General features: G+C 41.6%; 1 protein-coding gene across 6 annotated transcripts in view; it reads right to left on the bottom strand.

Moving 5' to 3' along the window:
* Positions 1-26350, bottom strand: part of tns2a (tensin 2a) — a 55185-nt gene that overhangs the window by 23497 nt on the left and 5338 nt on the right. For 4 of the 6 annotated variants that reach the window (XM_042408874.1, XM_042408875.1, XM_042408876.1 and 1 more), the window contains exons 2-3: positions 15486-15591; positions 14937-14974 (exon numbers count right to left, since the gene is read on the bottom strand). In XM_042408874.1, coding sequence (XP_042264808.1) covers positions 14937-14974; positions 15486-15591 — 144 coding nt within the window. Of the gene's footprint in view, positions 1-14936; positions 14975-15485; positions 15592-20095; positions 20117-24151; positions 24274-26350 lie in introns of those variants that run through there. The other 2 variants (XM_042408879.1, XM_042408880.1) reach the window with 2 other exon arrangements.

Raw genomic sequence — 26350 nt, 5'->3', positions numbered from 1 at the left:
AAGGAAGTTACACAGGCCCTGAACCTGGGGGTGTGTCACCGCAGTGTGTGTGTGTGTTGTTGTAGAGGTTGCGTTGATCTTTCTTTCCTTCTTTCTTGAGCATCAAGCTTAGTCACTTATTGTTGCTCATACGTAACTAAAGACATCAACAGGAAGACGGAGGTACAGATAACGAGCTAAATCGAGACAGGTCTTGTGTGGCTGGAGTCAAAGGTTGAGAATCGGTTATCAGATGACTAACTGGACACTATTCCTGTATGACTCAGACTGAGAATTCATGTTTTTTTTCCATCTCTGCAGGAAAATTAATCTCAAATCTGTGTTGTGGTTTTTTTTTTATCCGCAACCTAATTCATGACCAGATAGGTTTGGGCTGGGTCAGGCTCTGATTTCTATTAATTCTCTCTGACTGGATCAGAGTAAGTCTAAAAGTCCCTGTTTAAAAAGACAGTGAGTTTGACTGCAGCGACATAAGAAACTCATCTGCCGTGATAAAAACATGTCTTTCAATTGGGTTCATGCTCCTTAAATGTTGCATGACCTGATTACGAGGCCCTTGCAGAACTTTACATCCTGTATCCTACTTCTGTCATTCTGCTTAACGACTCAGTTTTGAACAACCATGGCATGAATTACCTCCTTCCTGTTCATCAAAAACCTCTTTCCCTCTCTTTAATCTTTGACTCCTCCATTCCGAGGAAAGATATGTCTTTTTCTCTTCTACTGTCGTCTGTGTCATTCTGGGAAGAGCCAGCATAACTGCCAGCCTTTCCATCTTTCAGGCATTTAGTCGAAATCTTTGTGCAGAGCAGCTTGTAACAGTGAGCAGATGGGTGTTGAGTGTCTTCTTGAAGGACACTGTTGTTTTTGGAGAAACTGAATATGCAGCACATCTATAGTTGGGTTTAGGGTTGAACACCAGGACTTCAGAGCAAGTATGTGCTTGTTTATTTGTGCGTGCATGCATTCACATACTGTAGATTATCATATGTACTGACACATAGGCGCCTTCTCCAAACCTCATTAACTTTTTATGCAACTGTCATAGAAAATGACTTTAAATTCACAATATTTCAGTAATAAAACTGGATTTTCCATCTTTGGCTTTCAGTTCAGCTGTGACAAAATATTTTTTTATATAAGTGAGGGAAGCTGAGTGCAGGTTTTTATCAGACATGCACCTCTATCCCAAATCAGAGCAGTACGGCTCATTGCAGAGCAGCATTCAACACGTGGAGCATCAAGCCCAGAAGACGCCTGAACTTTACTAAACGCCCAAGAACAATGCTCTCATTCCTCAAACCACAAACCTAACATGTTGAAATTACTGCATGCAAAGCATATTTGTTCCCTGCCACTGAAAACAGCAACAACATCAGGTCAGCTCTCATACAACCATTCTGATGTGAAACTGGTGAGAGGATATGCTGAAAAACAGAGGATCATACAATTCTGTATGGTTCATGTCATGTTTTACCACAAGTACAGATATTGTACTTTTAAAAGGTTCTACCAATATGAAAGAATAACATCAGATATTTACAATGAACATTGTTTTATGAATCAGGGAAAAACCTTCAGCTCTAGTTGGGTGACAATCTAACGGAAAAATCAACAACAAAACAACTTACTAAGTGTCTTAGTGAGGTTTTGTTGAGATCTGGTGAATGTGAAGGCTAGACCATATGATTCACATCATCTTCATAGTCAAGCCCTCAGAATCACTTTAACCTCTTGCCATCTTAATTCAAAATCAAAGTCAACTGAGTCTTCTCAGCATTTTTCCATCCATTTATCTTACTTCCTTTAGTGTCTTACTTTCCCTCCACCCAATGCTCCTTATCTTTGGCTTCCCTCTAATTAAACACCTTAAATACACTCAAGCCAGGAGAAGATTCACCTACCGTATCAGTCTAGTGATGTTGCATAACCACAAAAATGCAGCGCCGTAACTTCACCTTCATCATTCATCAAGGTATTTTGTTCACAGAACATTACTATCACTTTTTATCCTTTCATTTGAACATCAAGTTCAACCCATATCGGCCAACTTTTTTCTTTCAGAGCTTTACATCTTTTCTCAGTCTGTAAGATCTACATCACTTAATCAGGATATTTAAAACTGTATACATACTTTAGGGCCTGTGATGATAAAAGAAGTATATTTTTCAGTGAGTGTGCTGCGTACAAGTGGAATTACTGAAGAATTGATGACCAAGGAGATCACCAAGAGAGGACAATGTAAATCGGGAGAGTCCTGGGAAAAGTGGGAGGTTTGGTAAGTACTATTTGTTACCGGGTCTGCAAACGCCTCATTCTTGCTTCGTGGGGCTTGATGTTCAATGAAAGCTATGCCACAGAACTCATGATGAAATTTGGTGGTATTGTTGGAAAATGCAGCAATCCATCTAGCTTCTAAAAAGAAAAATCAAAACCTTCTGGAGTCACCCACTGGTTCCAGTTTCTCTTCACTCAGCCAATACTGGAAAGAGCCAAGTATAGTCCACATTGTTTCGAATTTCAAGTTGTTATGACTACAGTTACCCAGTTTTGACCGTGTACCCTGCAGCACGGATCAAGCTTTACCCGGGTCCTGGTTCACCAGTTTCACCCTTTATTCACCTTTTATCCTGCATGTATCAAATATAAGAAATGATTTCTCTCATTTCTAATCTTTCCCTCTCCTCTGTTAATTCCTCTTCTCTCTCTCCCGGTGCCCAGTGAAGGGGCCTGCAGAGGGCGGCTGCTAAGCCAGAACAAACACACCACACCAGATTCCATCTCCCCAGGCCAACATTTACGCACAAACTTCCTGCTAATAGACCTCCACCCATTTCTCTCTTTCCCTCTCTTTCTATCCCTCTTGCCTCCTTTCCCCCTCATCTTGTCTATTCTCTAGTTGTTACTTAATTTCTCCCCCATTTCTTCCATCTGTCCCTCCATTTTGCATCCCTCTTCACTTCTCTCTCTGCATTTGCTTTCTCTCATGGGCTTTTTCTACTCTGCTGTTATATCAAATTTTGTACTTTCTACTTCCTCCTTCTTCTTTTTGTCCTTATCTCTCTTGTCTCTCTTCCTCTGTACTTTCCCTACCTTTCTTACCTCTTCCCCTCTCCCTCTACTTTTAACCTCTTCCTTCTTGTTTTGTCCATCACTCTAATTTCTCCTAATCACCCCTTCTCTTCCTTTGTTTATCCTCTCCTTCTCTATTTTCTCTCTTCCACTCTTCTTCTCATTTTCTTCCTGATACTTCCTTCCTCTTTCTCCCCTTCCTTTTCTTCTCTAATCTGTTTCTAACAAAAACCCTTCCTGTTTGCCTTCCTCTCACCTTTCCCACTTCCAACCTTGTTTTCAGCCTTTCTTTTGAACCTCCACTGTTGCTCTTACGTCTTCATGGTGCTGGTCTTGAAGTGTCTTAAAACTAGAAGGTCACAGGTTTGATCCTTCCTGTCCATCAGTAACCAAATATCCCTGAAATAGACAAAGACCCACCACAGCTAGCTTGTTTTAACTTGCTGTGGATACAAGTGTTGGTTACATGCCTGAAATGATCTTCAAAAATGGCAAAGTAAACACTAAACTAGCTTGAGAGAAGTAATAGTATACTTCAGCATAACAAATATGATAAAAAATGACTCATATCAATATGCATCTTTCCTCTGTTTTGGTATTCTTCTTCTTCTCTGCACATTCTATCCTGCACATGTTTCCTTTAGCCTCTCCTTCTCTCTCAATAAAACACTGCCCCTCCCTTCCCCTTCGCTGCCTCCTCTCAGGTGGGTCCAGCTGGCGACACTCAGAGCCCTGACCCCCATAACACCCCACCCCTCCCACCTTTCTGTATTCCCCCCCCATTTCTTTCCTCTGCCAGCCCTCTGTCCTCTTCCTCTCTGTTCATTTTGTTTTGCTGCAACGGCCCTTGCTCCTCCAGCTCTTTACATGCTCTTTGATCCATCAAAGCCAGAAGGAGCATAGCTAATGGATAATGCACAGCTCTCTCCTAAATGCATGGCTTAAGAGCTGTGGGCTCAGGGAGGGATAACTAGGGGGTGAGGTAGCAGCCTTGGTATGTTATTAGTATGGAAACGGGTATGTGAGTACAATGTTTGTGGGGGCCTGCGACAGTGTGTTTGAGAGTGATTCAGCGTATGTGTGAGAATACGGATTATGATGAATAAAAAGATGAGCTGTCTGAAACGTAATTTGTGGAAGCATGTTGGATTGGACAGCATAAATGGAAATATTGAGTATAAAGGTGAGGCTGTTGCTGACTTTTAAAAACACAACTGACTCACAGTAATGTTAGCTTGTTAATTAAGTGCTTAGCTGGCCTGGCAAAGGAAAAGTTCCAGCACTCCCTGTAAAACCACAACTTCTCATTGTTCCGTTTTATGTTTTTGTACGGATGACACACATATAACATCTTGGTTAGTAACATCTGTTGGTAGGTGCATATTAAGCTTTGCACTGAGACAGGCTTGCTGTATTCTTGCTTCTGGCCAATGCTAATCTAAGCTAACCGCCTGCTGACTGACTAGCTTCATATTGCGTCCTACATCCTTGCAGCAAGAATTGATAGCTGCACTGAGAGCAGGTACTAAGACATGATAGTCAGTACATCTGTGAACATATAGGTAGCAGTGCCAACCCTGGTTGAACCATATCTGCTCCTTGGTTACATATGAACACAACACTCATGCAGCACTTCCTTTGATGGTTAGCCTTAGTCCTAATAGCCTCTCCATTCCTTAAACTCCCTTGGGGGAGCCAGTCAGAGCCCACTGATGAAAACTGTAACCAATCGGCAATGAGAGCCGATGCTGGCCGTGACCTCGTGTGCTTTCATCGTCGACATCATCAGAGAGACTGCGGTGAAAAAGGCACAGTGATGTCTTATGTCCAATTCTTTCTCTGATTGAGAGAACAAAGGTGATGCAACAGGTATGTCAGCATCAATGAAGCACCAACAGACAACAGACACCACTAGTAGTACAGATTACAAAAATAAAGGACAAAGCAAGCTCACCAGCTACTGCCGTGCTCATTTGACCGGTCGGACTGCTTGAATGTTAAGACATGTTATAATAACAGCTGCCTCCTCTCAAACATGGGTTCTGGTTAATGTACCAAAGATACTAACTACGCCTTCAGAGAACCCTATACTACACTTAAGGCAACATGACTCATGCTTGTAAAGAGTGTAAGCAATCTGGTAGATATCTTTATTTCTTACACCTGTTTCCTGTCATGCCTCAAATTCCAAATAGATGAACGGTGAAAGGAATGTATGTTAAAAGCTGTCTGAGCCAATTGAAATCATTTTAAAAGGGAGCTAAAGAAGCAGCAGGAAGGTTTTTTTCATACCAATTTGTTCAAATTGAAGTGCTCGGCAATCACATGCTCTGTTTAATTTCACATACCTGTTGACTAAATCCCTATGATTGTAAGTGGGTGGAAAATACTACCTTTGCTCTTGCCCCACCATGTGTAGCATTCTGTTTTTCAAAGTAAGAGGACTTTCAGACAGTGCGACAACGATGATTGTGTGTATGTTTACTGCTTGTCATACTGTGCGAGATGGGTCGAATTAAATCTTGGTGGCAAACCGTGTCAGACTGTACGATATCAATTTAGGGCTGTGAAATTGTGTGACAAATGCGTGGTGAATCGTAACACTGCGATGTAAACGGACAAGTGTATATGAGGGCAGAGGCACGCTGGCAGTTCATCATCCATCTGTGTCGCTCTTATGTATTGAAAAGGCAGCAAAATGAGGACAGCTTTTTCCTCTGTCAGAGTCCCCCAAAGTTCTTTTTTGTCCTGTCACAATTGTTTTGGTTTGTGGGTACGTGTTTGTATTTTTTTCCCCTAAACTTTATTAAAAAATTGCACATATGAAATGTCGCACCAGCCAGTGTATTCTACATCAGAGGCTGGCCTCCCTAGGGGGGATCCAAACAGTTTCACGGGAGGCTCAGTGGATGGAAGTGAAAATATATGACATTAGTTATTAGATCATGTAGAGTAGCCTTAATCTGTGTGATTTGGTTAAAGAGATATAATAGTTATAGGGAATTTTACTGTTTTTCACACTTTTCCAGAGTCAGAAACTAATAAATGCCTCAGGACAGACTGGTTTTATGTATTTGGTGTAGTCTGAAGTTATGTCAAACAGCAATATTAGGCTATCTTGGCTCAACTCTTGAGTGTCTGTGGGATCAAATAACTTAATCATGATCCCACAGGCATCCAGGAATTGAGCAAGACTAAGCTAAAGAAGGGTGAGGGGGCCCACGGTCTCAGACTTTGAAAAAAACCCCTGTTCTACATCATTTCATGTCATATTTTGAGGGTTTGTAGACATGGGTTGTAGCAGCAGACACATTGTGAGAATTTGGTCTTTAATTCGTGACATATTTGGTTCTCTGTCAGAAGGAAATTGATGAATATGTCTCACAGTGTGATCTAGGACCATTTCGGATTGACGGCCAAAGATTCCACCACGTTTCTCTCACGATTGTCTGCTTTTGTCTCAGACAGCCAAAAATCCCACAGTGTAAAGAGGCCTTTAGGGGAACAATTTGGATCTCACAAGATGATAGAAATCCCACTTTCTTACATGCTCGCTGACTGCAGCTGTACTGGAATGTCACTCAAAGAGCCTTCGTTTGGGAAGTTGTTCTCATGTGGGTAATAAGCACAGTCAGGGAGGATTTTTGTATTAGTTAGCACTGCACTGTTTATCACGCTCTTGCAATTAACTATCTATGTTTTGAGCCCTGGCTTCACAAGTCTAGCAAGGCATCAGAAGTTTCATCCATATATTATCTTTTGTGAACCCCACGCATCCATGGAAATGGCTGAAGTTTGCTTGGCAATGTGAAGGTTGACAGCAACGTCTTAATGTTAAGACTAACTTAAAAAAAAATCTTTTTTTATGTATGTCTGCAAGTCAAAAATGCAGATGGTCTCTCTTTTGCACAAACCTGCAGGAATCATTTTATGGCAGTTTTGAGAGTTACCTGGCTTAGCCATATAACTATCCTTCAAATGCACCCCACATGTCTAATGCCTCTTAATCATCACAAGGTGGACTTCATGAGAAAACCAGAAAGCACCCAGCCTAAAACAAGGGGACTTCAAGGCCACGACTAAGCAAAACCAACACCTATGGGTGAAACACTTCTATCCTCTGGACTTATAATCACACTTTTAGTGCTTTTCTGTATGTGAGGCCAGCTACCAAAGCGTTTATCTGTGTTTTCTTTCTTTTTCAAATTTTTTTTCTCACTGTTCAGCATGTTTCCCCCTCTCATTCTTTTGTTTCTTGTTCCCACACTTTCTTTTGACCCCAAAAGGAAAGAAAGGGGTCTCTGTCTGTCTGCATTTCGTTCTCGCTCCAAGCAGCTGAGAGGGAGGTCGAAGATATCGCAGGTCACATGGGTCCCTGCGGTCAAGCTTTAATGACCGAGTGGGATGCAATTCCCTGTTATGGAGCTGGGGGTCAACAGTTATGACTACACTGACAACACACACATGCTCAGATATATCCATAAAGCTGCGCAGATGGAAGACACAAACAAGAATGCACACATGTTGCTGCTTGCACAGAGGGTTTCATAGGTGCATGTATACATGGAGGGCCGAAGCACATATACATACATAAAAAACACACACAGAAAACTGCAGCCACCCATCTTTATCCTCCTCCGAAGCAAAACAAGGGCTGAAAGCTGGAGAGCTGGACAAAAATAAACCTGAGTAAATAAACAAAGCAGGAAGACATGAGCTGAGATGAGATTTGGAGAGATCAACAATGGAAAAATCTCCTGTGAACTAACCAACACAGAGCTTTATTACAGATCTTCAATCCTTCCCTCCGTTTCTGCCCTCTGTGGTTGAGCTTCCCTCAAACGCAGCTCTGTCATTCATCCTGCTGATAAAAAGGCGCAGACACAATTCCCAAAGGCACCATGTCCCCTGCTCTTTCTATATCTGCAGCACTCCTCAGCCTAAACAGAGTTTACCATATGCACAAAAATGCATTCACATTCTTCAGACGAGCATTGTACATTGTCAACAGCTGCTTCTGGGCTCATCTCTCTCTGCAGCACACCACAGCACACACACAGAAGAAGGCCTTGTGGTGAAAGTTTTTACTGTCTTCCTGTGATTTTTTTATTTTTATTTTTTTGTTTATCATCTCATTGAGGCCTGAGGGGGAATTTCAACATTCGGGTTGCAAGACAGGAAGACACAAAGGCAGGAATACCCCATCAGTCAGAAGCACACATCTGGTAGAACTCTACCGGAATGTTATTTGTACTTTTGCTATTTTTAGTCAGATCAATATCACAGACTTTGGACTTCATTAAGTTTTAACTTAATAGTTATTTTTATGGATTTGTCATAATGTGAATTTGGCCATAATTTAAAGCCAGTACAAATAGTTACAGTGGATATCATTCAAATCTGTGACTCACGTCCTGCATCAGCGTGGGTGTCAATATTTAAGATCCCTGGTAGCAGAGATACCCAAACTGTCTCTTCCGGTGTTATATGGAAGACAGACCAAACCCACTGGCCAATTAGTCTGGCTTTTGCCCCTGCTGGTGCACACATATACATACACACACACACACACACAGTGCTCTGGCAGAGTACCAACTTGGCTAGGTTAGCTGTCATGCTTATGGTTTTAACTCTCATCAACATCGCTCACTCACTCACTTGTTCGTTCCCTGGCTCAGCCCGCACACTGCACTGACACACACATAGCACACAAGCGCGCACGCAGCGTGAACTCAAAACACGCCGGCCTATCTCGGCAATTACCAGAGCTGTCTGTGATAAAGTGGCGACTCCTTTAGCCAGCAGAGACAGACTTAGTCCCGGTCATGTTAAAACGATACAGTTGGATCCTGTTATCCTGAATGACTCACGCTGACTGCATGAATATTTGGTGAAGTGCAGGGCCTGCGGGGGGGGGGGGGGGGGGCGAGAAACCAGAGGACTGAGCTCAAGGCCACAAAGTGTTAACAAGAGATTACTCAATCAGAGACCCCAAACAACATTTCCATGATGCCTTCCACCAATTACTGAAATGAGTCAGAGTCTTGCTTAGAGTAAACTGTTCGAATGAGTAAACTGTTTATTATCAGTGTTTTTAATATAAATACAATAATTTTATCCATGCTTTCGCTTTGCTGTTTTTACAAGGATAAGGCTGGTGATATTCTAGTTTTCTTATGACTCACAAATCAAAACCAAAACCAACGATGTATTAGTCATCAACAGGCATTATCTGTGTAACAAAAGCCTGAATACTACTCAAACTATTAAAACCACATCAATGAACTACACAACTGCACTGGGTGACATGTCCCTTCGTTACAATGAACATGGGCACTGTAGTTTATTTTAAGTCAATCCCAAATACAGCATCCTTCTGCCTTAAATACTGAGTAGAGCGTCAAATCTGCGGCTGAAAAAAGTCCCCAACAAATGCACTTTCTACTCCTGTTTGAGTAACGTTTGCTAAAAATGACTGTACAATGCCAAGCAACTTACAAAAGTGTGATGTGGTAACCCGAAGCCTCAAGTGCACAAACACTGAGAACGGACTTTCCAGTGAAGTAGGAGACACCCTGTGTTCAGAAGTTAAACTTCAAGCTTAATACATGTCTGTAGGTCATCTTTAACTGTTTTTTTTAAAAATTAAATTACATATTCGTGAACAGTCTTTTTGCTTTTGCTTTTGAAGGTTTACATCTTCAGTAGGAACCAATGTGCTTCGACACAGGCAAGGTATTGAATATCGCTAGATTTAACCTTTAAAACTAAACTGTGGTTGACATGTTTTAACAGCAACAAGGACAAAGTGTAACATATTCCCACAGTAACAATGACATCACTGCAACAAACAGGGAGAGATTTGACCAGGAGGTTTTCCCATACAGGAAGTCTGAATGGTAAGGGGGATGTTGGGTCAGCTGTGATGTTGAGCTGCATGTTGGGAAAACATGGACTACGGTTACTCCATCATTCCATATCCTCATCATTTCCTACGTTATGTTTCTGCTTCACGGTTTTGTTCGGGTCAGTTTAGTTAATGTGAAGTTAAAAAGGAAAACACGATGCTGAATGGAGTGAAGTGAAGAAGTGAAGTTACTGCCTGTTAGCTGTGCAAAAATAAATATATGCCCCATGGCTTTAAGGAAAATGGCTCCACTCAAGAAAGAATCAGGTTTAAACAATATATGAAAAAGTGTTTCCCTATCCGTCTCTTTCATCTAGTATGCATTTTCTTTACTAAAACTGAAAAGAGGGCTCGGGAGGAGGACTCTAACCACAACTGTCCTGATGAAAGGGGTTTTATGTTAGAAAAACATCAGGCGGGGTTTGTTGTTCTTCCTCTCATCCCTGCATCCTCCCCCACTTCCGCTCTATCTATCTGTACTTGATTGTACATCCTCTTCTTGTAGAGAGGAGCAGGCAGTCTGAGCAGAACACGACTTTGTCTCATGTAAGATGTATTTTGACATGTTCAGTGGATAAGACGACTGACAAGGAGGAAACCTGATACACACAGAGGAAGCAGGGATTGTAATTACTGTGATACACAGCTCTGCCCTGCCAACATACAGCATCTGTAGGATGGCTTATCAGTCCATCATTTTTCCAGTCAGTACTATGAACTGGACAGTCTTAAGACTTTAAGTTTGTTGGTCTACTCATTAGGGCTGGATGATTAATAATTTTGATATCAAAATTGCAATTTGAAAGAGTACAATTTTCAGTGTCTTAACAAGCTGGAGGTGAAAGTTTAAACCAGCGACTGTTGATTTTGGCAGTTGTAATGTCGACTGTTGCGGACAAATTTCCTCAGCTGTAGCAAGTTAAGGTTTCTTCTGTAAATTGTCAAGTGTAACAGTTTAAAAGAGTTCTCTGGAGTCTGTCATTTATGCTCCTGTTAAACATTCAAGCACATCATGTCATTATTTTAAGCTTAAAAGTTTCTTAAGCTAACGTTAGCTAAAGCAGCTAAAGTGTAGAGCTGTCAACGGTATCGCACATTAGTCAGTCCCATGTCAAACACTGTCACATGCGACCAGCAGAATGTCTTTATTACCATAAGTGAACATTTATCCAGCAGTATTCATTCACATCTTTGAATGTCCAGATTATATTAACTAGCTACTGATCAATTATACAGCTAACGTAAACGTGAGCTAAACTTGTTCTTGGTCAAGCTAACTTGTCTCGACTGATAGATGAACCCCAAGTGCACCTCAACAACTAGAAACAGCATTATTTTATATGAGTCTATTCATTTAGAAGCGATATAAGTTTGTGATACAGCCTGCTGTAATCATATCTCGTTTAAAGCTGCAGTTTTATTTAAAGAAAATAATCACAGGTTACATTGCATTAGCAGTATCGGTCAGATTGGTCAAATGATTCAGCCCTAGTAGACACCATAAACAATGTTGAGCAACTAATAATAGGCTTAAGATGTAATCATTTGGTGTTTTACTGGGTGTGTTTTCTCTCCAAAGCACACGCAATGACACACCAACATGTGCTTTTAATCGCACAGACAACTCTGCAAAGCTGTTACCTTTAGTCCATACTTACGGTAACAGTCAGCCAATCACCACATCAATCAGTCTAGATGTCTACCACTCTCTGTCTATGATTCTCTGCCAATCAGCTATACCGTCAGTCAGTCAGTCAGTCAGTCAGTAAGTCAGTGAAGCTGTGATTTCCTGTGTGACTCAGTCTATGAGCAAAGCAGATAGCCAGTAAGTCACTGATGGAGTTTTTTCTCTAACCAGCGGAAATGCCTCTTCTTGCCTAATTAGACAGACAGACCAGTCGACTCGTCACGGGCTGCATTTCACAAATTTTAATCCTTCCTTCTTGCACTGTCCAACCTCCCCTTTCTCATTGTCTTACCCCAACCTTCTCTCCATCTCTTTGCCCCTGGGCCCCATGCACCCTCTCCCACCAACCCCACAATTCCCTGTGGACTAAATTTTCCACTTGGGATCAAGATAAGGAGGAACTGTTCTCTGAGAGAAGAACATACTGAAATAAAACTGTTTATGGCCTTCTGTTTGTGTGTCAGAGAGAGTCTCTGTTTTTAATAGAATAGAGATGGGCCAGCTGGAGGCTGTTGACCTTGTGGGCAAAGATTAGGGAACAGAGTGAGAGAGGACGACCAAAGAAAACTCATGAATTGTATAGTCTGTCAAACTATTACTACCAATCACTCTCTCTGGGACGAAAGTTTAAAAAATGGATATGTTTTTTTCCAGATAACTGGAGCAGACACACTTACAGGATACTGGATGGTGTTGTAATCAGAGGATTTGTCACCAAGCTTACGGCAACACAATTTGGGTGTGGGTGTAAATAGAACCCTGGTGAGAACAGGATGGCTTACAGATGACAGACGGTAGACCTCCAGATGTGTGTTAACACACACACACAAACAGGGTAAATAATTTCATGCAGCAGGGTAGAGGTGGCTGATTCAACACAAGGTTATGGATAATAACTGCCAAATGTGAATGAGGTGCAAGTGAGGAAACACCTTGAAATTAAAACACCTGTAACAAAGGTAACGACAGCCGTTTAGCACAGTCCAGGTCTTTCTTTATAGAAGACAGACTAAAGCTAATCAGCAAGGCAGACAGCTGAAATCCATCATTTAGATTTATAACAGTACCAAATCTCGCAGTCATTAAGAGACATGGCGTATGCATTTCAGAATTTGTAGTATTAGATAACATGGACACAGCAGCCAGACCCCCACGCCCTGCCTTATCCGACCTCTCCCTTCCTGTGCAGCAGCGATGGATATCACTGTCTAACAACCACACATAAGATGGTTACAGTAATGCTATCAAACAACATCCTGCTGCTTTCTGGAATCAATCTCAACAAGGAATTAAGTTTGTCCAGCATTTCTCTGGAACTGTCATAAATCATGTTTTTTCATAAAATCCATGGAATATTTCAAGGATGTCTCTCCAAAAGGAGATAAACATTAGAAAAATTAGATGTTCTGGTAAGATGACTGCTGCCTTTTAGTGACTCTACTTATCTACTGAACCTCTTGCACCATTTAAAATATCTACAGCAAATAAGGGAATGCAAATACCCACACTAGCCTGGCTCTGTGCAAAGTTAATAAAATCGGCCTACCAGCAGCTCTATATTTCACTAATTAACATCTTATCTCTTCTGTTTAATCCATGCAAGGTGTAAAAACATATGAAAGTCACAGTTTTAACTAAGCTAACCAGTTGTAGCTTCATATTAAACGTACAGATGTGAGAGTGGTATTGATCTTCTCATCTAACTCTCTGCAATACGTGTGTTTTCCAAAATGTTAACTATTCCCTTTAATTACTCTATCATAATGAAACATACTGCTAGAAGACACTATGTTCTCCTACACTGGAAGCCTTTCAAGATAAAAAAAAAACAAAACAAAAACTACTAATATCTATCTTCCTTCATATCAAACATACTGTACAAAGAATAATACAGTATGTCCAGAAGCAAACCGACATGTAAACCCCAAGCAAGGATAAAATCACAAGGTGCACTGTAAAGCCTGATAACCTATTTAACTTTTTTTTATTGCGTTTTCCTTTTCAAAGCCACCCTTTCATTCCTGAACTCATCCTGAGGGCTCTCCTCTCTTCAGATAAAAGACAAGAGAACGGAGGGATGCTGGTGGAATGAGCCTCGTCTTTGCCACATGCCTTCGCCCTTGGCTTTCTCTCCTTCGCCCGCTGCCTGCCAAGGCTCCCTGCCTCAGCCTCTACCCCCTCTTCACCACTCTGGCCATGGCTGGCATTCTCCCCCTCTGCATCCCTCTGTCTATTCATTACACCATCCCTCCATCAATGACCCTTTCACTCAGGCAGCAGGGTGGGGTTTGAGCGAGGAATGCAACGGAGCTGCCTTCATATTAGCAGAGATCTCGAGACTTCTGCCCTCATGGTGTCACCGTCATGGGTCTTTTCACACCTCGCTGTGTGAATAGCTATGTGCTTAATCACACAACTGAGAAAAGAACTTCTATATTATTCCTACTGTCCAGTACAGTCACATCGATATTTATGAGCACGGATCTCCCAGGAGCTGTTTCATCAAGCAAGATTAGTGGGTCAGTATTTGGACTTAACCCTGAATTAGAGGGGTCATGGTGGAGGCTGGAGATGACTGCACATTTAACCTGCTCCACAGCACGTAATGTTCACATTGTTGACTTCAAATATTTTAAATTAATACAGTAATCGATACTGATTGATTTATTTTATATTATGTTGTGATGATGTAATGACATTTATATTTTATGCAATAAGTTGCCCTATATTTCTATCACCACAACCTTAGAAAAGATGACAATAGAAATGCTTCAGCCTCTTGGTGACAAGATAATATTATTTAAATGACAACTATGTTCATTATACTTATTTATATCATCTATGTATTTATGGCTAACAAGTAGCATTACCTTTCACTATTATGTTTTACATTCCTCATATTAATCCAGTTGATCTTTGTGAGATAAAACCATTAATGTTTCCTTCCCATAGTTACCACTTCTGCAGTCAAGTTAAAACATTTTGGCAGCATTATGTTTATATAACCCCAAAGTGTTCCAAGTTTCCTTTATTATTTATTATTTGAGTGTTTTGACCTTTGCTTCATAAGATCAGATCACTGATCTGACTTAATGGGTCCATGTGAATGCATTTCATTCATAGTTTGTACCACAGTTTCACACAAAACAATAGATCTACAGATGAGACAGTACTTTCAATACTTCCCATGATCATATCACAATTGATTTTCTTCTTCTGTTTTTTTTTTTGAGTGTTCTCAGAAGGGGCAGGGCTGAGGTTGATCCTTACCTTGGCCTCGCATTTCCTGTGGGTGGCCGTCTTGCATACTAAGAGGAATGTGAAGAGGGGAGGAAGGAGGACAGAAAAAAAGAAAAACAAAATTGAGTACTGTCACAGCTGCATTGTCCTGTTACTTATATTGGCGTGAAAACTACATCTGAAGTAATGAGATCAACCTGCCAACTATAATCTCCATTTTCACTGTACGCCAGGTTACACATCACGATCCAAGTAAAATATTGGTATCATTCCGTTGTATTACTATATGAGTCTCTCCCCATCCCACATGTTTGTCTGATATTCTAAAGGGATACACACGACTGGTGCAGGTGTATGTCAGCACTCCAGAGAAACAGCTATTTTGTCTATTTTGACTACTTCTTTTGTTGGAATAACACATCCAGTGGGGTCAATTGGTTGATTCCTCCATCCTTTGTCACATCATCCTACATGCTGCTGGCTGTCTTTTCTCAGTGAACATATGCTGGACATACTGGTCTACCAGAGTCTCTCAGCTGTGAGTGAACGAACAGTAACACACGATCATACAACATTTACCTCTGCAGAAGGAGCCTACGTTGTCGACGTTCTGGCGACACACGCTGCACTGCCGCTTCTTCTTGAAGGTCTTTTCCTTAAAGATATGGGGCTCTCCCTTCCCCGCCTGCTCACACACACACACACACACACAAAGAAAAATGAGATTTACACTCAGTTAGAAATTGGATACGGGACTAGACGTGGTTAATTCAGTATGCGGAGCTGCATGCTCTCAGGAACACTGAGAGAATCCTTGTTTGACCTTGTTTGATCATCCAAGAGGTTGACTTGGCAAACGTTACATTTCATTTGTTAACCGGCCACGCTTCAATCTGACAGGATGAAAACAAGACACACAAAGTGGTTCGACTGCTCCGACTCCTTCCAAGAAAAGACAGAAAGTAAGAAAGTAGATAATGCTTGAGTTGGCGAACTGTAATAATGACAGGAGCTTAGACCTGTCAGCTCTAACCGGGATGTATGACAGACCAGGGTGCATAGTAATGTGTGTGTGTGTGTGTGTGTGTGTGTGTGTGTGTGTGTGTGTGTGTGTGCATGTGCATGCATGCTACATTCATTCTCTACTGATTTTGCCTGTTTAACTTTTGTTCTGGTTGTGTAACTCTCTTCCAGTAATAATCCTTGTGGTTCCCTCCCATACCCCACTATAATCCTTAGTGTGTGTGTGTGTGTGTGTGTGTGTGTGTGTGTGTGAAGGTTTGGGAAAGAGAAAAAAGGTGCACATGCATTAGTCTAATTCTTAAAAGTCAGCAAGAGAAGTTGAAGGCAAAAGAAGTCTCACCACTTTTTTTCTTTCTTATATCCATGTGTGTCACTATGTGTGTTTTAGTGTGTACATCAGTGTCCATGTGTGTTACTTCATATGGTAGCCATTCCCGCCCAGTGCCTCTTTGTTTCCCAACATGGGATCAGATCCGCAGATGACTGGGCCTGACGTGACTCCGCTGAGGCTTTGAACATGAGAACGCTAACGACCACTGGCTAAGTACGGGGGTTGCTTAGCATGTTTTCATGCATGGATACATAGCGGGAGAGGGAGGAGGGGGAAAACAGGCAATGTCATGCTGAGAGGCGGCACACGTATTCTGGAAACAGGCTGCAGACAAAAAGGGTTTCTCTCAGTACATTTGGCTGCATGTGTTCATCTAAATGCAAATGTGAGCACACACATCAACATCATCACCCTCGAAGAAACAGCAGCTATATGTGAGAAAGGGATCCTGCTGCTGAGGCTAGTCTGTCCGACTGCGTTTCCATAGTTTTGGATAATTAAACTGATACATACACATAAAGGGGTTTTTGTTTCCTCTGTGTGTGCTTTTCCTCCTTGGTAACAAAGAAATGGGGCTGTTTGCACACTTTTTCCATTATCCTGCTGCTCTGACTGTGTGCTAGGGACTGGACAGTGTTTGGACAGCTGCCTGCCTGGCATTACCCTCTGCCAGCCATGTTCAGTGGCTCCGGTACAAGTGTACTGTGACCGCAGCAGCCTGGACGGTGGAGGTGGACCAGGTGGGTGGTGCTGGGGCTGGTGTCTGTGATGTAATATGGTGTGGTTGGGAGATTGACGTCCCTCTTTAAGAGTGTGTAGTCATTGCTTTTGGAAATTTTTTTTATGTTGGGGTTTTCATTTGACTCAATATGACTTGCATTATTCTCATTTACGCAACTTTTCTGCAGTAACAAACCAAAATCTCTGTAGGCTTCATTAAAGTTTTATGTTATGTTATCTTGATCCTGTTTTGATGAATCCTTCATTTGGCAGTTCTCCTGTCTTACTCCAAGTCCGCCCTCTCCTGAACCCCAAACACAACAAATGCTCCTCATGACCAGTTTAGCTACCTCATGTATTCTTTGCTCATTAGCTCTGCCTTGACATTCATTGTCTGGTGACCAAGCATGTTAAAGAGCTCGACACAAACAGTCACAAAAGAAAACCAAGCTTCATCTTACAAACTTCTTCATGTACTTGTGGATATAGTCTGTAGTGTGTCCTCATTCTCATCTATGAACTTGTGCAATAATCTCTGTGTGTGCAAGCACTGGGCCCACGGTGAGTTTAAAAAAGTAACCAGTTACTGTCAGCTAAACCGCGTTGGTGATGTGGGCTGAGAGATAAACACATACAGAAGAGGAGAAGCTGGCAGCTTTCTTCCTGTTTCAGACACAATCAAAACCGCTATATAGTCCAACCACACGCAATCATGGTGAGACAGTCCTACACGACTCTGCTACGGAGAGCTGTAAGGTCCCGTATGGATTGACACCAATACAAGCTGCTGCACCCTGGTTCATGTGAGGGAACAGGAAGGTAAATCTCCACTGACGTAGATAAAACCACTTTATATTTCATGCAACTGACATCATCTGGTGGCGTAGGGGTGAAGGCGCCAACCATGAGCCGCAGTGTCCCCATTTGGCGTCCAGCAGGGGATCTTTGCATGTCATCCCTCGTCTCTCTTTCCCTTCATTTCCTGTCACTACTTGGCTGTCCAATAAAGTACTCAAAAAATAAAATACTCAAAAGATAGTTGCTAAGAGAAGTGGCAAGTTACTTTTCTATATAAAACGCAACAACCATGGAAACCACTTATTACTCAGGGTGACATATTAGCCAAGTGCTTAGAGTGATCACTGAGTTTTCCAAAAGTTTCAGGTTTGATCTCTCCAAAAACCATATCCAGAAATATTCCTGGAAACAAATACAGTATCAAAAATGTAAAATGTAAATGCTATAACTGGAATAAATAGATACAAGTCTAACACTTTAAAAAGTATTGACTGTTTCAGCAAACATGCCTTGTAATGATCTCCTTGAGGTTCAAACTTCATTCTTGACCTTGGAAACAGCAGCTGAGAAAACAATCTCACTTCAAGGTCCATTTAGTAGAACAAACTCATCTTTTATAGCAACATGGACAAGAAGTCCTTCTAGTTCTCCGAAAAATGGAAATTTGAACATCTACAATTTCATGACGACTGAGCAAGCTCCATCTGCTGATGAAGATCATGTGATATCATCAAAAGCTCCAGAACAGCTTCTTAATGGAGGTTGAGGTGAGATGTGTAATAGTCTCTGTGAAAAGGGACCGTTATCTCAACTGTAAGGTTGAGTGTTGTTAAGATTTGCACATCTACTGCTATCATTGCTCTGAAGCATATTCTGTTCAAACCAGAGCTGTCACAGCTTTTCTGCCATTTTTGTAGTTTCTCGCATTAAGACCTGCAGCAGGTAATGGATACATTTTTCAACTTTTGGAATGCTTTATGCAAACTAACACAGGCTACAACACAATATTCTGCACGCTGTGGAAAATGAGCTTAAGTTAAAGAAAGTTAAAGGATTCAAAGACGACACTCTCCACTGGACAAGTTCAACAATAGCCAATAATAAAACCTGTAACTAGCTGTTCAAATGCATAAATAAGTGTGTTAGCCATATGTGCATGGAAATACCGTTCTTTGGAAAATGCTATGTTAGCAAGCTCAGCTAGCCACTTGGCCTTACAAAAAATGATGTAATGTGAAATAACTAAACAAAAGCCTTTGACAAGCCAAGCTACTCCGCTCATTGTGCAGGGGAGTACAGTTGCAGTTTCCAATGAGATGCTCAGTGCTCTGCCATCTTTGTTTGAGTAATTTCAACATAATTTCAATTAGTTTGCTGCCATAAAGGGCAACAAAATATGTAACTGACTGAAATATGAATTTCAGTTTTAACAGTGACCTTTTTTTTATCCATTTGAAAGACTGCAACTGCCACAACACTGGTAGAAAAAGGGGTGCATTTTAATATTCACATTTTTAACTATTTATACAGTATTTAACATTAATATATGTAATTACACTAAGTAAGAAAAACAAAGGTCCCTTTCAGAGCAATTGTTAGTTTTGCAGTTTGGAACCTTCCAGGTATTGATCCTGTATCATTGGGAGACTTCCAGGACAAGTGCACACTATGCAAACCGAGTCCAGTGCCAAATCTATCGGCACACTCCACTCAGCTCAACCTGGGAGTCCAGCAGAGGAAACCACAGTGAAGCAGGTTTACAACTTCAAGGATTACAACAGAGGAAGAAGAAAACAGCTGGTAGAGTGAGAGTATGAGCACTGCAAACAACCTGTGATGCTGGGCCTGGTCCCCAGGATAGTAATTACTGTCACCACTGTAATGGATAAAAAACATCTTCCTCTGGTAAAACATGTGTTATTCAGTACTGTCTATGAGCAAATAAAGAAGCTGTTACTGGTTAGATCATTTCTGCTGCCGGAGAGAAATGAGCTGAAGATCAGACGAGAATTTAAAATTTTAAAAAAACATTTGTCTTGTTTAGCAGGAAAATGGAAAAATCAATTTATTCACTCACACTATAGATGGACATTTCCACAATCACACAGGTTAATCAAACTGAATCCATCTCTCATCACTGATAGTTAGTGATGGATAAACCTGCACAAGCAAACAGTGCATGTGACCATTTAAGCTACACAACCTCCGCCAGCTGGGACCTGCCTAAATTTCCACAGAAGTGACACTAGATGTAAACAGCTACCTGAAACCTGAGAAAGAAAACTCTCCACACACACACACACACACACACACTCACGTGCTGATGCGTATCCCTGCAGACAGTCAGTGGAAACCGACAGCCTTCCCTTCCCTTTCCTCTTCCCGTCCCCGTGTCCTCCCGTGTACCAGGACAGACCCCACCTCTTCTACATCTGCTACGCACAAGAAGGTCCTTTTTCTAATATTTTTAGCCTTCTGGCAGAAAAAGGAACCAGAAGTTTCTGGAGTCAAAGAGATGCTTTCTAACCAGAAATCCCCCCCCCCCCCTTCCTCACTGCACGTCTGCCAGCCGTCACAGAACAGTAGCTGGATTGAATGAGGGAGGGGTTGGATACATGTACAAGAGATGCACACAGAAGCAGAGGTTTATGCATACAAACGTAAAAACAAATACACAGAAAGCCATTCGTGCACACACACACACACACACACACACACACACACACACATTCAGATCCCTGGAAACTTGCTCCTTCCCTCTTGTTTCTTTCTAAAAATAGTCTTGATATTTAGACAATGATGGGCATTGTGTGGGAGTGGTATATTACAGACTACAGGACTGGACACTGTGACCTCAGCTTCAGCTGCAGATGGTCAGTGAGGGCACACATTGAAAGTACCCTTAAGGGAAAGACTTTTTACTGATTTTACCATTAGAAGAACTCTGTGCTGTTCAGTTATAACGGGACTTTGTCTTTAGATCTTTTGATTGTTATTTGCAGGGCAAGCAGAGCCATTTTGCTGTGCGTCGTGTTTGCAACGGCAGGTGTTTCACGGTCTGCTCTGCTGTGAAGTACTGGAAGAAATGCTTGGTTTTTTAACATTATTTGATCACGCCTAACCTATTTTGTACGTCAAATGAATCTACTTTCATTTAAATTTGATTGGCTTTTGCACCATAACAACACTTTTTTTTCTTATTCCATCACTAGCACGGTTGGCCCTTTCACTGACAAAGAACTAGGGCTGCAACTAAGAAATATTTTCTTTATAGATTACTCTATAAATCTAACAATTGTTCACTCAGAAAATGTGTGAAAATAGGCTGGTGAAAAGTGCCCCAATATCCAAGGTGACAAGACAAAGAAAAGCAGCAAATGCTCACAACAGAGAAGCTGGAACCGAGGAATGTTTGGCATTTTTGCTTGAAAAATGACTTAAAGAATTCTTTGATCATCAAAATAGTTGCTGAATAATTTTCTTTAAACTGACTAACCGAATAACTGTTTCAGCTCGATAATGAATAGATGGGAACCATTTGTCGGGTCAAATCCCATCTGGTGTGCAAATGGTGTGAGTGCAAAGCAGGTTTTCCCATTGACATTCACCGACTGAGTCGACTGCAATAAGGGGAAAATTCTTATGCTCTTGAAGGAATTTACACACTTGACCCTCAGTTTCAATGGAAATGCCCCCGAGGCTCTCTTTCTGTGAGGGGAAATTTAATGTCTATCAGCACTGGACTTTATCTTCAAAAGACAACAACCTCAAATTGTTAATTTTGTGTTGGTTGCTAATTATAGTAGTAGTTTGTTGGTTTTACACACGTACACATTCATGGGTGTGTTTGGGACTTCTTGTGTATGTGTACTTAAATCCCACCCTCCATTGAGAGTATCTCACATGAGCCGGTATCTGGGTTCCTGCATCATTTGTTGGTATCAAGGCCAGCATGTGTGTTAATACATGTAAGTGTGTGTGTAAGTGTGTGTGTGTGTGCGTGTGTGTCCAAAGGGTGGGACAGGCAGTGGAGGGAACAGAGACTGCCTGTTCCCGAGGTGAGGTCAGTGCGCCGCCATGATACACTTCCGTTCCCTCGAACTCCTGCTGCAAACACACACACACACACACAAACACACACACACAAACATTTACACACAAACACACACACACACACACACACAGAAAGGTCTTATTGCTCCAGCGTCACCACCAAAACCCCCTCCTGCAGTTGTTCATATTTACTGGCAAACCATCTGTTTCGCCTCAAAATGTACTGGGAAGTGGCCCCAGTAAGAGGATGACATCATCTGGGGGTCATGATTAAGTGATGGTTAAACACGTGAGTTAAGACCAGATCTCATCAGACCTACTCATGCCTCTGCTGGAATAGGTGTGAATCAATCGCGTCCGTCGCGTTTTAATGCTGCAGGATTTTCCAGGTGAGGGTGAATAGCTGCTACTGTAGATGTGAACTCAGTGTAACTGCATCTGGCACATGGGAATGTGAACCAGCCTCTGTTTAAGCCTCTTGGCTTGGCAGTGAAGAGGGGGTCTCCCATGCAAGCGAACACAGCCCTCCTGTGCCATTTATGGGCCGTCAAACTTCTCAGTTACACCCAATAAATGCAAATATAGATACTGTACACTGAACACAACAACAGTATTGTACTGTTAGTCACTGGGCATCTCCAAAGGAGGAGCGGGTATACAGGAAGTGCCTTGCTCAAAGGCGACAGAAGTTTTTCTTGGAGGATCATTACTCATTTTTATTTCCTTCCTAGGTTTTCCCAGAGAGTCTGATTTTTTTTTCACCACAAGTTCCCAATCTGATGAAAACACAGGCTGACCGTATGCATTAAATATGGTTTACATAGGATGAACTTTGCTAATGACCACGCTGTTATCAGTAAAGGAAAGGTTGGAGGGGTTGGACAATGTTATCTTGTTGTTAATCCATAACTGTTTTCCTCATGTTGTAAAGCAGGATAGGAGCTCTGACAAGGGATCATGATATGGAGCCAACACTAATTGGCCAGTGTATGAACCACGCAACAGTCATTAGTCAGTGTTGGCATGCAAAAAAACACACAAACAGTATGACGTGTGTACTACCACACTAAGCACCCACTTATGACTTTTGTTCACAGCATCCTTTTAGTCAACTTGTAATTTTAATGTGCCTTTAGGAAAATTTCACAACAAACACACTCCCCCTCCTCTCTCTCTCTCTCTCTCTCTCACACACACACACACACACTAAACCCCAGCTTGTCATCACAATCTGTCAAGGCTGGACGTAACAAATTGCAATCTCTTGTGTAATGTAAACCAACTTTTCTAAAGTCACTCCTTTTTAACCAAATTAAACTTTAAATAAACTATTTGAGCACATTTTATATTGCAAAACGCAAACTTCAGCTCCCCATTACAGTAAAAAACTGGACATAAGTGATGAGAAAAGTCAATGGCAGCTGAGTCTCCAGCTCTTCTCCTTGACCTTGACCAATTTAGATTTACAGCTGGGTATAAACTGACTGAAACTTCGTGAAAAAAATAGAAAAATCATCTTCATCTCATGCTAAAAACTACATTCATTCCGAATACTTGTAACCTATAAATAAGTTAGGCCATGCACCTTATATGCAATTACATATTAATTAAAGCACCACTTGTAGCGTCAACACCGTGCACGCACTCTGACACCATTAGTGACGCGTTTTTTTTCTTCCTTCGACATGACTTTGCGACATTAACAATAACTGACTGGCGCTGACGCAGTAACAGCAGGGATGGAGGGGGCCGCTTAATGCATCATATGACCCCATTCAGAACATTTTATGTCAGTTTAATGAAGTGCGACGCATCAAGCCACTTCTCAGAGCACAGCAACAAGTCCCTGAAGGTTTCTAATGAAACTACTATACTTAAAGCACAGAGGATAAAACCTTCATCTAAATGTGTGCTCTTCATGGAGGATAGTGTAAGTAAACATACGGCCAGGTGCGGCACAGGTCATGTAAAATCTCTTATTGAACAGCACAGATACAGCAGCCTGTCTTCGTGCCAGGGAGCCGCCTCCAAAAATCTGGTACTGTGTAAGTTTTAATACCAGCCTGAGGTGGTCAAACATTAAAAGATTGGACAGAGTGGAGAGCATTCACGGCCGAAACTTAACGTCATGTTAAAGTTCACACAGAAAACAGTCACATTCACAAAGTGCGCAACTGCACAGCCACCACATGCGCATAAAAACACCAACATACATCCAAAAATCCTTCATACAGACTCTAAATACTGACTGAATAAATCTAAGACAAACAATATCAAACCCTAACTCTCTCTCTAGACTAACGATACTTTATGATCTTACCTTGTTCATTTTCCCGCTACTCATATTCCCTGGATTAAAAGTTGCCTCTCATTCTGAGGAAAGCCATCAATAACATGGCCTGCGACTATGAGATAACTTGTTTTCTTTACTCCGGTCCACCCTCCGTGCTGGAGCTGCGGGGCGGAGCCACACGCAGCTAGAAGCATGTGGGGAGTACTATTACTAGATATTCGACCACTGATTGGTCGACTTCTGGAGGGGAGCGTGAGGATACCCGATCCGGATTGGCTGAATTAATGACTATAATTCCTAAAGGACCCACCAGTATAATTGAGGTGATCGATCACGAATGCTCGTCACCCTTCATGGTATTTATTCCATCTCATATGCTGCCTGTACAGTAGGCTATTCATACATTGATTTCTGATATGTCAGTGGTTCCCTCCAAGCATGCTTTAAGACATATTCAAACATGAAAAATAAACTTAGTCTGATATGAACTTTCCCATATCAAAGTTTATATTCTTAAAGGTATATCTACTCTGTTTATACCGTTAAACAAATCTGTATTTTTCATTTGAAATGTTTAAAAGCTCGATACAAGATGTCTCCTACTCAATTGTCAGTGTATGTGCACTGGAGGCACATACATCATATGTAAAGACATTTTTTAGTAGAGGGGGGCTTTAAAAAAGTAAGTAGAAAAAACATTTTAATAATTGTAATTTAATAGCCACGTTATAGAATCACTTGAATCACTTTACAAGAAGCAGTTCACATTTAAAAAGTCCATTCCATATTGTATGGTAGGTGGACCTAAGGTATAGTAGGTGGGTCATAAGGGGGTTGCTTATAGCATTTGGAATCTGAACATGTAAATAAATGTGTAAAAATGTAGCACACACATGCATGTATTGAGGCATCTTAATTATGAGCCCCATATGCTTGAGGTGATGTGGGCCCCCTCTTCTCTTCATTTCATCCTCCAACAAACCTTTATTAAATGTGACATACACGTCACATTTTAGTCAGGACACCAGAGTTCCTACCTGAGTGTATGGCTCTGTGTGCTCAATGCCCAGATTCCCTCACTATATACCTCCAACACACACAAACACAGATGTGCCTTGATTAACATCTGCATTGACACTTCTGCTGACTGACTAGTGTGTTAGTAGCAGCACCTAGTGGTGAAATAAGGGAAAAGCTCTAGGTGAGGCAGAGTTGTGCTGTGTTGTCAAGCATCTCTTGATATCAGTCATTGTGTTTATTGGACACAGCTGCTCTGCATCCTCGGATTCTCAGAGAAATTGTGATATCTTTCCTCAGCATTAGACAGTCATAAATACAGACTGACACTAACCAGCTTTTTGAAACTGTGAATGGACAGGTGATGCTTGAAATCAGTCTGAAAACATACATAGAGCAGTTTTGCATTTCTTATTTTTTAAAAGTTTAACCAGACAGCTCTCTGAGTGGATTCACTGTAATTGAAACAAGCCAAAACCATTCTTACGACAAACACAGTGATATAAATCTTTGATTCCTTGCCAAGCTGCCTATATGTGCTTATGGTTGTGATTATACTCTATATATCCATGTATGCAGATAGGTGCATTCCTTATTGTTCATATTGTTACCCATAATATTCCCCAGCCTCAGACTCCTAATGCATAGAGCATTATTTCTGTCTGCCGCCTCAATCTCTTAGTCGCTTCCATATGTGTTAGACTGACGTGCAGGTATGAAGGCTGCACAGTATATCCCTACCAATCAGTGCAGAACGTGACTGTGAGTCATGACATGTACAGTAATGCAGTCCATTCCTAAATTATAAGCCAGGAATTTCCGGCTTTTGATAGGAAAAAAAGGAGGATTGATGGATTGGAGTCTTGGGGAGTTTAATTGTTAATGGAATTTTCGGCTCCCTCTCTTTTGGATGGTGGAAGAGTGAGGAGAGAAGAGGAGGGAGTTGAAGAGAGATGGATTTAGTAGCGGTGGACAAAGTAGTAAGGTGAAAAAAGGTAATGGGAGGGGCAGAGAGGCCACATGCGAGACTAACAAAACACTGGGGGACCACGAGAGAGAGAGAGACAGGAAGCTGGCGCTTGGGATTGGAATGAGGGGTTGAGTCGGTGAGTAAAGTGGGGGAGGGTCGTGTTGGAAGAAAGATGGAGATGGGGAAACGGGGGAAGTTGTTGTGGGTGCAGTAGCAGAGATGGCAAGAGAGGGAATTGG

The sequence above is a fragment of the Thunnus maccoyii genome, chromosome 4 (genome assembly GCF_910596095.1).
Source record: "Thunnus maccoyii chromosome 4, fThuMac1.1, whole genome shotgun sequence".
Classification (NCBI taxonomy): domain Eukaryota; kingdom Metazoa; phylum Chordata; class Actinopteri; order Scombriformes; family Scombridae; genus Thunnus; species Thunnus maccoyii.
Note: the sequence above shows the minus strand (reverse complement) of the source record. Positions and strands in the feature narration are given on the sequence as shown.